We start from the raw sequence: 13,985 nt of genomic DNA on the forward strand, positions 1-13,985 counted from the left end.
GTAAATTTACCATCCCTGCAGGTGGACAGGTTCGCAAGTAGTGAACCTGTCTGCCTGCAATCGCCACTTGCAATGTTTTCATCTCAGGGAGAAATTTTATTTAATTTGCCTCCCCCTTTTTTTAAACAAAACATTGTCTTGTCCCTTTAAATTAAAATGTGTGCAATCTTGTAAATTTAAAATGTAACAATTTTGGGAGTGCAACTATAATTAATTATTTGTGGTATTTAAATAAAAGCGGTCTTTTAAATATCAGTCAGCATTTAAAACATAAATACAAATAAAAATAAATAAATATCAATGTTATTTTTACTAAATTATTGTGTTTTCAAATTTCACAGGCGAAGTCGAAGACAGGATGTTAAACATGGAAATCCAGTTACACAGTGCAGAGGATTTAACCTGAAAGGTATGTTATGTGTATCATGGTTACAATATCAGGTAAATACTGTATATAGAGGTATATTTTATAGGCAACTATGTTATGTGTATCATGGTTACAATGCCAGGTAAATATATAGAGATATATTTTATAGGCTACTATGTTATGTGTATCATGGTTACAATATCAGGTAAATACTGTATATAGAGATATATTTTATAGGCTACTATGTTATGTGTATCATGGTTACAATATCAGGTAAATATATAGAGATATATTTTTATGCTACTATGTTATGTGTATCATGGTTACAATATCAGGTAAATATATAGAGATATATTTTTATGCTACTATGTTATGTGTATCATGGTTACAATATCAGGTAAATATATAGAGATATATTTTTATGCTACTATGTTATGTGTATCATGGTTACAATATCAGGTAAATACTGTATATAGAGATATATTTTATAGGTTACTATGTTATGTGTATCATGGTTACAATATCAGGTAAATATATAGAGATATATTTTTATGCTACTATGTTATGTGTATCATGGTTACAATATCAGGTAAATACTGTATATAGAGATATATTTTATAGGCTACTATGTTATGTGTATCATGGTTACAATATCAGGTAAATATATAGAGATATATTTTATAGGCTACTATGTTATGTGTATCATGGTTACAATATCAGGTAAATATATAGAGATATATTTTTATGCTACTATGTTATGTGTATCATGGTTACAATATCAGGTAAATATATAGAGATATATTTTTATGCTACTATGTTATGTGTATCATGGTTACAATATCAGGTAAATATATAGAGATATATTTTTATGCTACTATGTTATGTGTATCATGGTTACAATATCAGGTAAATACTGTATATAGAGATATATTTTATAGGTTACTATGTTATGTGTAACATGGTTACAATATCAGGTAAATATATAGAGATATATTTTTTATGCTACTATGTTATGTGTATCATGGTTACAATATCAGGTAAATGCTGTATATAGAGATATATTTTATAGGCTACTATGTTATGTGTATCATGGTTACAATATCAGGTAAATATATATAGAGATATATTTTATAGGCTACTATGTTATGTGTATCATGGTTACAATATCAGGTAAATACTGTATATAGAGATATATTGTATAGGCTACTATGTTATGTGTATCATGGTTACAATATCAGGTAAATATATAGAGATATGTTTTTATGCTACTATGTTATGTGTATCATGGTTACAATATCAGGTAAATATATAGAGATATATTTTTTATGCTACTATGTTATGTGTATCATGGTTACAATGTCAGGTAAATACTGTATATAGAGGTATATTTTATAGGCTACTATGTTATGTGTATCATGGTTACAATATGAGGTAAATATATAGAGATATGTTTTTATGCTACTATGTTATGTGTATCATGGTTACAATATCAGGTAAATATATAGAGATATATTTTTTATGCTACTATGTTATGTGTATCATGGTTACAATGTCAGGTAAATACTGTATATAGAGGTATATTTTATAGGCTACTATGTTATGTGTATCATGGTTACAATATCAGGTAAATACTGTATATAGAGGTATATTTTATAGGCTACTATGTTATGTGTATCATGGTTACAATATGAGGTAAATATATAGAGATATATTTAATAGGCTACTATGTTATGTGTATCATGATTACAATATCAGGTAATATATATAGAGATATATTTAATAGGCTACTATGTTATGTGTAGCATGGTTACAATATCAGGTAAATACTGTATATAGAGATACATTTTATAGGCTACTATGTTATGTGTATCATGGTTACAATATCAGGTAAATACTGTATATAGAGATATGTTTTTATGCTACTATGTTATGTGTATCATGGTTACAATATCAGGTAAATACTGTATATAGAGATATGTTTTTATGCTACTATGTTATGTGTATCATGGTTACAATGTCAGGTAAATACTGTATATAGAGATATATTTAATAGGCTACTATGTTATGTGTATCATGGTTACAATATCAGGTAAATACTGTATATAGAGATATATTTTTTATGCTACAATGTTATGTGTATCATGGTTACAATATCAGGTAAATACTGTATATAGAGATATATTTTATAGGTTACTATGTTATGTGTATCATGATTACAATATCAGGTAAATATATAGAGATATATTTTTATGCTACTATGTTATGTGTATCATGGTTACAATATCAGGTAAATATATAGAGATATGTTTTTATGCTACTATGTTATGTGTATCATGGTTACAATGTCAGGTAAATATATAGAGATATGTTTTTATGCTACTCTGTTATGTGTATCATGGTTACAATGTCAGGTAAATACTGTATATAGAGATATATTTTATATGCTACTATGTTATGTGTATCATGGTTACAATATCAGGTAAATATATAGAGATATATTTTATAGGCTACTATGTTATGTGTATCATGGTTACAATATCAGGTAATATATATAGAGATATATTTTATAGGCTACTATGTTATGTGTATCATGGTTACAATATCAGGTAAATACTGTATATAGAGATATATTGTATAGGCTACTATGTTATGTGTATCATGGTTACAATATCAGGTAAATATATAGAGATATGTTTTTATGCTACTATGTTATGTGTATCATGGTTACAATGTCAGGTAAATACTGTATATAGAGGTATATTTTATAGGCTACTATGTTATGTGTATCATGGTTACAATGTCAGGTAAATATATAGAGATATATTTTATAGGCTACTATGTTATGTGTATCATGGTTACAATATCAGGTAAATATTTAGAGATATATTTTATAGGCTACTATGTTATGTGTATCATGGTTACAATATGAGGTAAATATATAGAGATATATTTTTTATGCTACTATGTTATGTGTATCATGGTTACAATATGAGGTAAATATATAGAGATATATTTTATAGGCTACTATGTTATGTGTATCATGGTTACAATATGAGGTAAATATATAGAGATATATTTTTTATGCTACTATGTTATGTGTATCATGGTTACAATATGAGGTAAATATATAGAGATATATTTTATAGGCTACTATGTTATGTGTATCATGGTTACAATATGAGGTAAATATATAGAGATATATTTTTTATGCTACTATGTTATGTGTATCATGGTTACAATATCAGGTAAATATATAGAGATATATTTTTTATGCTACTATGTTATGTGTATCATGGTTACAATATCAGGTAAATACTGTATATAGAGATATATTTTATAGGCTACTATGTTATGTGTATCATGGTTACAATTTCAGATAAATATATAGAGATATATTTTTTATGCTACTATGTTATGTGTATCATGGTTACAATATCAGGTAAATATATAGAGATATATTTTTTATGCTACTATGTTATGTGTATCATGGTTACAATATCAGGTAAATACTGTATATAGAGATATATTTTATAGGCTACTATGTTATGTGTATCATGGTTACAATATGAGGTAAATATATAGAGATATATTTTATAGGCTACTATGTTATGTGTATCATGGTTACAATATGAGGTAAATATATAGAGATATATTTTATAGGCTACTATGTTATGTGTATCATGGTTACAATATCAGGTAAATATATAGAGATATATTTTTTATGCTACTATGTTATGTGTATCATGGTTACAATATCAGGTAAATATATAGAGATATATTTAATAGGCTACTATGTTATGTGTATCATGGTTACAATATCAGGTAAATGCTGTATATAGAGATATATTTAATAGGCTACTATGTTATGTGTATCATGGTTACAATATCAGGTAAATATATAGAGATATATATTTTTATGCTACTATGTTATGTGTATCATGGTTACAATATCAGGTAAATATATAGAGATATATTTAATAGGCTACTATGTTATGTGTATCATGGTTACAATATCAGGTAAATATTTAGAGATATATTTTTTATGCTACTATGTTATGTGTATCATGGTTACAATATCAGGTAAATACTGTATATAGAGATATATTTTATAGGTTACTATGTTATGTGTATCATGGTTACAATATCAGGTAAATACTGTATATAGAGATATATTTTATAGGCTACTATGTTGAAACAGATGCCTAAATGAATGTGTTAAGACAGCTTTGAACTTGTATAAGCAATGCTCTGTAAAAAAATGCCTACTAGTCTGGCACCAGGAGAAAACATTACCGCACGTGTTAACAGAGGTGTCATATAACACAGCATTAAGTCACATGTGTTTAACTTCCCTTAGATAGGAGATGAAAGGTATGAGAGGTGAAATGCTTTTGCCGACACTGCATTTAAGTTTCTTTTCAATTATAATTAGCCAGCACTTGTTTTGAATGTAAAAGTGAGACATTTATCATCTTCATGTCCAGTGAAGGTAATTTGCTCAACAAAATCTCATGTAATAGCTAATTTTTCCACCAGATGTTAGTTCTGTTACCAGGCACGGCTATAACTCCTCAGTGTGAAGAATGAGGCTAAAATTCTGCTTACCTTTAGTTTTGGATCATAGTTTTTTTTCCTCTGTGTGTTTTAATTTATTATATCACCAGTTGGCAAGCTGCATTTAAAGGACCATTGAATACAACAGAAATGCATAATGAAAAGTAGATTTATTTCTGATACATTTCTAACTTAGTTTAATTTCCCTGCCCCTGTATCACATGACAACCATCAGCCAATCACAAAATGCATGTACATATATATTGTGAACTCTTGCACATGCTCAGTAGGAGCTGCCGCCTCAGAAAGTGTGCATATAAAACACTGTCCACATTTTAATAGAAGTACATTTAAAGTTGTTTAAAATTGCATGCTCTATCTGAATCATGAAAGTTTAATTTTAACTTTAGAGTTCCTTTAAAAGGAATAGACTTTTTATATAGACTTTTTAAAGTGGCAGGAAAGTCAAAATGAAAGTTTCTTGACATAGGGCATGTCATTGAAAAAAAATCCATTATCACATTTATTTAGTTCTCTTTGTATTCTCTGATGAAAAGACTTTGCAGCTCATATACTGCTGTTATGTGAAATCCCTGTGCAGGGAAATGAATGGAAACATTAAAACATTTTAAATCTACTACTTATATGAAGTCAACGTTTGTGTTATCATATTGTCTGGTTATTATGTATTTGTTCATTATGCAAACGTACTATACTTAATGGTCTTTTTAAGGGCTTGAAGGATATGTTGTAAGAATTAATGAACTTTCCAGATAAGTGAGACAACTTTTTGAATGCATTAACACATTGTTTACTTCAATGGATTAGCACATTGCTTACTGCAATTTATTTTTAATTATCAATCCCCCCCCCCCCCCACAAGTAGAGTTGCCATATTTTTGATTTAAAAGACACTTGAAAAATACATTTGTCAGGGTCCTTATAACGGAACATTATAAAAACATAGGCCCCCAAAATATGTATTTTTCATAAGTGTCCTCCCTTAAAAGGACACTGAATCCACATTTTTCTTTCGTGATTCAGATTGAGCATGCAATTTTAAACAACTTTCGAATTTACTCCTATTATCAATTTTTCTTCGTTCTCTTGCTTTCTTTATTTGAAAAAGAAGGCATCTAATCTTTTTTTTGGTTCAGAACCATGGAAAGCATTTGTTTATTGGTAGGTGATTTTACCCACCAATCAGCAAGAACAACACAGTGTGTTCACCAAAAATGGGCCGGCATCTAAACTTACATTCTTGCATTTCAAATAAAGATACCAAGAGAATGAAAATAATTTGATAATAGGAGTAAATTAGAAAGTTGCTTAAAATTGCATGCTCTATCTGAATCATGATAGCAAAAATTTGGGTTCAGTGTCTCTTTAAAGCAGCATTATGGCAACCTTACCCACAACTTACCTTACTTGGATGAGCAAATCTGGTTGTGTTATTGGAGTAGACAATGTTTGCCACTGTCATTTTTCTGCACAACTTGCAATTGAGTTTTTTTAAATAAGCCTCTTCTCAGTTTATGCCAATTAGGGACAGATAATAAGTAGTTTCTAGAGTAACTGTGTAAAAAATGTGGCAAGTTTAGGTTTGTGAAGGAAACCCCACAATTCAGTATTAGCTGAAGTGTGGATATAAAAAGACTGAGCACAAATAGATAATATAAGTACATTGGAAGTGTTTTTGAACTGCATGCACTTTATGAATCATGAAGGTTTCATTTTGACCTTAGTGTCCCTTTAAAAGTGTATGTGATGACAATATCATAGCTGCAAGCTTGGCTACTACATTACAGTTGTAAGAAATGTCATGGGCTGAGATCTCTCTGTCAAGGCATCCTGGTGCAGTAATATTAATTAATTAATAGAATTTAATAACTGACAAATGCACAATACAAAAATAAAATAAAATAATGGCACTTATTATACATGTGCAACATGTATAGCAGATTTTTGTGCTCCAGAGGTTTATAAAAAGCAGTACATTTCAGATTAAAATAGACCTAAGAGATTTGTGAGGAAAATTGTATTTTCGTTTTAACGAACCAAATACCAAATGAATGCACAAAGAAAATGAGTGCATTTCCTGGGAACTGAGAGTGTTAAGCCTGCTTTTAGCACAGCCGGGCTCTAGCAAGAAGATGATCAGGTTAGTGTGTTAAAGGGACAGTTTACTCAAAAAAATTCTCCCCTTTAATTTGTTCCCAAATCCACTTTTCCTTCTGGAGTGTATTAAATTGTTTACAAGTATTTCCCTTACTCTTATATTGGTATTTGAAATAGTTGATTTAGGCTGTGGTATCCCCACCTATTCTGAAAGATTCTGGTCTTAGATCAAAGCTATAGATAAGCTGTGTAAACACAGCAAGCAGATGAAATTACACTGCCAGTGGGGTATAGAAGAGTTAAGGTAATAAAATGTTAATTTTCCATTGTTCTCTCCAAGTAGTGGTTTACGGACAGATATAAGATAAAGAAGCATGTATATGTACACAATGTGATAAATAATGAGATCTGATTATACCTACAAGCTCAACCCATTGTATTAGGTTTTGGCTTCAAAACACAAAATTGGCTATTTCATATACACAAATAAACCTAAAACAGCTAATTCTCATACATTTTATACTCTGCAGTTGGTAAAAAAAAAAGTAATTAGAAACACATTAAGGGAAAAAACATGTTACAGTATACCCTCCCTTTAAGGTAAGTATTGTAGCTACAGGTGAATTTTTCACCTGTATCGTTAAAACATCATTTGTTTTAATGAAAATGAATGGGAAATTCAGTATTTTTTTGTTTTAAACTAAACAAATACTGAACAGTGCAGTCACTGAATATTCGGGGAAGCAAATATCCCTGAATATTCAGAACAAAAATGTCATCCAAAACGAAAATCTCTTGGCAGCACATCGCTAATAGACGTTTGTTTCCTTTTTTTAAAATTAAAAAAAAATAATCAGTATTTAGAAACATGTTGAAAACATGATGTTTGAGACAATAATTTTGTATGCTGAATTCTCATTCTGTTACAAAAAGCTACAGTCCTGGGACAGCAAGAATGCATAAATGCACATTTGTAAGATCAGCTACCTTGGTTGGTAACGTAGCAAATTTTAATGAACCACCAAGTGATAAAACTCACTGCAAGCCAATTGCAATCTGTTCCTGGTCAGCATAATTTGAAAATTAGCCTAGCAATACATTAAAGAAATGTAGTTTTGGCAAAGTGCTATATTAAAGGAAAGCATTGAATGAAATATTCACACCTAGTAAATATCTAGGCATGTGTCAAAGAAACATTTAATCCAATAGCTGCAAATGTAGTAGCATAAGCAATTAATAGCTATTTTAGTACAGGTAGAAAACCCTGTAACTAAACTGCTTGGGATTGGAAAAGGTTTGGATATTAGAATATTTTTTCTTATGTCATTTAGACAATATTTACATGTCATTATACAGCTTATACATTCCACCTAAAGGTAGTTTTTTTTATAATTTGTAATACTTTTGTATACAAAATACCCTCATACAGAAAATACACTTCTGTAATATTTGTTTTAAATAAACATAGACTATTATTTGCATTTTAGAACACAAAAAAACAAAAACAAATCAAAGACACTGGCAGAGAAGATTGTCATTTACAGGCAGGAAAAATTAGTTAATTTGGGGATTGTTTTTTTTTAAATATTAATTAAAAAGTTTGGATTTCAAAATAAGTTTGGATTTTGGAATTCCAGATTTGGGGTTTGTACTTGTAGTTTAAATTAAAGTGCTGCTGACATTTCAAATTTTCATTTGACATTTCAACATCAGTCGTTTTTAAAAGTTAAAATTCTGTTATGTTCCTTCATTTCCCTGTGTTTGTTAAAAAAAAAAAATGTAACAAAGGAGCCCTTATCCTATAAGAACCCCTTGTCCCAAAGGATAATCTTCCTGGAGTAATTCTAAAGTAATCAATGACTCCAGACTAGCCATCCTGAAGTATGCCCACAGGCCGAAATATTTAAATGATATGACTCTAGAGTTTTAGGCCCATATTTATCAAGTTCCATATGGAGCATGATGCCCCGTGTTTCTGGCGAGTCATCAGACTCGCCAGAAACAGCAGTTATGAAGCAGCGGTCACAAAGACTGTTGCTCCATAACCTGTCCGTCTGCTCTGAGCAGGCGGACAGGCATCGCAACAATACAACCCGATCGAGTACGATTGGGTTGATTGACACCCCCCTGCTGGCGGCCTATTGGCCGCGAGTCTGCAGGGGGCGGCGTTGCACTAGCAGCTTTTGTGAGCTGCTGGTGCAATGATGAATACAGCGAGCGTATTGCTCACCGTATTCAGCGAAGTCTGGCGGACCTGATCCGCACTGGCAGATCAGGTCCACCAGACTTTCATAACTAGAGGCCTTAGTGTCTATAAAACAATGGGAGCTTCCATGTCATAACTTAGGTTACCTTCTCTGCTGTGGCCAATTAGAGACAGTTATAAAAAGGTCACTAGAGTGTGCAGCCAATGGCTGTGTGGAATATAACAGCGTTCTGCACTTTTTCCATGTCTAACAGGAACTGAAATGCTCACAATCTCAGAATGGAATTACAGGAAAAGGGGACAAAATAAATAATGAAAATATATTGTAGAGTTTTTTTATATATACAATTGAACATCTTATATTACCATCTGAAATTGATTAATATCCCTTTGAAGGGACATGAAACTAATTTATTTTTATATGGAGCATTCAATTTTAAACAACTTTCCAATATACTTGTATTATCAAACTTGCTCCACTTTGTATCCTTTCCAGCAATCCTGCTCTTCCATGTGACGTATGGTGATGCTTTTCATATTATGGTATTTCTGCAAACTAAACTTCATTTCTAAAATAGATTGGTGACAATTTATGTGTAAATGCTATGAGTACCAAACAAGTAACAGCATCTCTAGCACAGGGGTGGGGAATGGTTGGGCTCAACAAACACCCAGGAGCTAAGAAGCCATTGGCTCCTAGAGTTTCGCCCCTGGCTCCTAAAAGTATGCCTGGCTCCTAAATATTCTTACTGGCTCCTAAACTTGAAACAGATTTGTGAACCTATGTTTAATGGGTTAACAAACAGACTTCTTAACTTGTGATAATATTAAAGGGACATGAAACACACATTTGTCTTACTCTTGCTCTCTTTTGTTGAAAAGCATGGACATAAGCTGGGGTGCGTGCACGTGTCTGGAGCATTATATGGCATTTTGTGAGATTGTTATCCATTTGCAATAGCACTAGATGGCAGCACTATTTCAAGCCATATAGTGCTCAAGGCAACTACCTAGGTCTCTCTTCAACAAAGAATACAATAGAAATGAATCAAATTTGATAATAGAGGCAAATTGACATTTTTTAAAAATTGTATGCTCTGTCTGAATCACTACAGAGAATGTTTAGGTTTCATATCCCTTTAATTGCAAACAATTGAATATTGTACTGCTACATAACTGCACACCTTAAACAAAGCTATATGTTATAAAGTTATATCTACTGTGCAATATCACTATATTAGGGTAATATATTTCACTCTCATTGGATAAAGTTTTAAATTAATTAAACACAAAATTTAAACTATTTGCCACAAAAAATAACCATGTAATTTTTTTTTATTTTTTTTTAAGGGATAGTCTGCTAAGAAATGTTTATTGTTTACAAATATACATAATCCCTTTATTATCCATTTCCCAGTTTTGCATAACCAACACAGTTATATTAATATACTTTTTACATCTTTGATTAGCTTGTATCTAAGCCTCTGCAGACTGCCCCCTTTATCTAAGTTATTTTGACAGATTGCATTTTAGCCAATAAGTGCTGACTCATAAATAACTCCACGGGAGTGAGCACAGTGTTTATCTTTATGGCAAACATGAGCTAGCACTGTCTAACTGTGAAAAACTATCAAAATGCACTGAGATAAGAGACAGCCTTTAACGGCTTCATAAAAGAATACCAAGAAAAAAGCAAATTTGATGATAAAAGTAAATAGTAAAGTTGTTTAAAAACGCATGCCGTATCTGAATAATGAAAATTAAATTTTGACTAGACTGTCCCTTTAAATAAATATATATATATGCTTTTTACATGTAATTTTCCAGGCTCTAGTCATGAATCAGTATTAATTGAGATGATTTATAACACAAAATCATAGGCTGTCCACCCATGACCATTTCCATCCTGTGATGTGGCTTCCTGGAGAATACATTTTTTCTCCAGCTTGGTTTTAGGTTTCTAAATATAATTTGCCGTTTTGGAAAAATTTGCGGTTTTTTTGGCTCATTGATTGATAAATTGTGATTTTGATTTTTCCTCTCCAGGATACAGAAACACTGCAGAAATTATTCAATATGGAGTGAAAAACAACACAACGTTCTTGGAGTGCAGTGCCAAATCCCCACAAGCAGCTATCAAATGGCTTCTGCAGAAGGATAACGACAGAAGGAAGGAGGTGAGATATACAGACCTAACATGCAAACTATTTTAAACTGCATATTATTTTTAGACCAGGCATGCTAAAACAAGGAAACAGATATGCACCATTACCCTTTTACTGTGTTTCAGTGGATTACCGAGGACTCAAGTGTCCTGGAATTGGGACCTCTGTCTCTCTCAGTGGAAACAGTGATCTTAGCAGATACATTATCCAGATCAAGCAAAAGGGATACTTTCTGCCAGCACAATAAAGGTCTGGTTGTGTAAACGAGAGAAATAATATATTTAGTATCCCCAAACTTATAAGAAAATTGTTTTTGTTAGTATTTTGGCCTTAGCATATAAGCTCACCTGCTCACTCCAATACAGCGCAGGTGAGCCCTACGCTTATATTTTTATATACGAATACATATATAAAACATATGTATGTATAACAGGTCTTGTATGTATGTGTATATATATATATATATATATATATATATATATATTACACTAGAAGAAAAAAGACCACTATAATCCAGCACCAGACAATAACTCATAAATTAATTGTATTCCCGCAGGAAAGAAAAAAGGGGGAGAAAGAAAGATTAACATACACTGACATAGTGAATATATTTAATTAAACAACAAATGGTAACATAAAAACTTATCAGAAAGCTTCAAACAGGGCAATACGGACTGCATAGTGACTAAGAAAGTGTCAATCAATAATGTCCATTTTGTAATCCAAAGAAAATGAACAGCATGTATTGTGGTACTAATTAATTCATGCAAATCCAGACCTGACCACAACCAATACGGCGAATTTCCATAAAGTCATTTCTCATTAATAATAAACCATGCACTCCCTCTGACTTTCACAAGTGGGTAAGCAAGTTGTGTCACTTAAATATATCTTAGCACATTCACAGAGGGTTCTTGTTAGTGCGGTAAAAGAGAACAATTGATTGGAAATAGAAAAACATTTAAGGCGTATGTTATTGATCCGCAGTAATATTCTCATATATATGGTTAGTAGAGCAAGCACAGCGAAAGTAGCAATATTCTATGCTGAGCGTATTGTTAATCTGCAGTCATATACTCATATATATGGTTAGAAGGGCAGACACAGCTTTAGTAGCAACATTCAATGTAGGTTTCCATTGTGTAATGCCCCATTCATAAACAATCCATCACACCCTCTGACTCCAAGCAGTAACAAGCCAGTTATTATAATATACAGCCATTAACATAGGAATTTTGTTAGTGTGGTTAATGGGAGCCATGGAACGATTACCTGTTTTGTTGTCGATTCAAAAGAAAGCTGTGCAAACCTGCATATTAGCAAATGTGTCCATTTGGAATTCAGAGTCAATCCTCCTCACTCCAAATACTGCAGATTACGCCAAGTTGTCCATCAGGTGTTGGGAAGGCCCATTAGTGCAAAAGCACTCCTTCAGAGGTGTCAGCCCAAATCTTGAAGCAGACTGAAAAGTTCAGCGGTGTCCAGCTGACAACATCGCTGAGTAAAGCTACGTGCGTTTCACCCGTGCAACATACAGGCTTCTTCCAGCTTGATTCTGATTGGAGCATTAACTCCCTCCATTTAAACAATTTGCTCCGCCTTTTTTGGAAAATTTGCCCGGTGAAATACAAAACATTTTATATTGACAAGTTGCCACATTAATAATACAATACAATTAAACCTTCTACATTTATAAAGAAAATATATTCTCATACAGTATTCTTCTTCTTTAGCCACCTGTGTACTGTGAGCAAAAAAATAGGCACCTAGATTACGTGTTTTGCGGTAAACTTAAAAAGCAGCGTTAGCCGTTCCTAACGCTGCTTTTTAATGCCCGCTGGTATTACAAGTCTTGCAGGTACAGGTGTACTGCTCACTTTTTTGGCCAAACTTGGAAAATCCACTTACGTAAATTGTGTATCCTCTTTTTTCTTTTTTTTTTTTTAACCATTTATTTTAAAGTCAGCAATTTAACAAAAATAATAGCTTACAGAGACTATACAGCATGAAGAAAAAGATTATGTATAGCCTCCGGTTTAACAACGAAAGTAAGCAAACACGTGTTTATGGTTTCACATTACATTGCTGGAGTTTTTATAATTTTATCATATAAAAAAAAAAGAAAAACAGGCAAACGGGAAATAAAAAACCCCCCCCAAAAACACAATCAGGTTCAAGACACCATAAAATGAACACTCCTAATACATATCCATTAAATTGCATTAATAAAAGTAAAGAACATATTTTGCCTGTTTGTACAATAAATGTTTGATCCTGATAATAATCTAATATCATACAATTTCCTACTGTACTAGATATATTTAGCCACCATCTTTTTTCTTTAAAAAAAATAAATAAAAAAAACCCTCTCTCTCCCCCCTCTCTCCTCTCTCTCCCCCCTCACGGAACAGATAATCGTTATTCCCTATATCCCACTATCCAAGGTACTGGAAATTCACCCAGTATGGCCAGGTCAGCAAAACTATCAGAAGTCAAAAACGGATATAAAATGTGTTTCTGAATAGATATTGGATAGGTTTTAATTATAGGGAGCCAACCTATCATAAATTTCTTA

General features: G+C 31.9%; 1 protein-coding gene across 2 annotated transcripts in view; it reads left to right on the top strand.

Annotated features, from left to right (window-relative positions):
* SEMA3C (semaphorin 3C) overlaps positions 1 to 13,985 on the top strand; it is a 364,490-nt gene that overhangs the window by 310,236 nt on the left and 40,269 nt on the right. For both annotated transcript variants that reach the window (XM_053716519.1, XM_053716520.1), the window contains exons 16-17: positions 342 to 409; positions 11,292 to 11,422. In XM_053716519.1, coding sequence (XP_053572494.1) covers positions 342 to 409; positions 11,292 to 11,422 — 199 coding nt within the window. The remainder of the gene's footprint in view (positions 1 to 341; positions 410 to 11,291; positions 11,423 to 13,985) is intronic.

The sequence above is a fragment of the Bombina bombina genome, chromosome 6, assembly GCF_027579735.1.
Source record: "Bombina bombina isolate aBomBom1 chromosome 6, aBomBom1.pri, whole genome shotgun sequence".
NCBI classification, from domain to species: domain Eukaryota; kingdom Metazoa; phylum Chordata; class Amphibia; order Anura; family Bombinatoridae; genus Bombina; species Bombina bombina.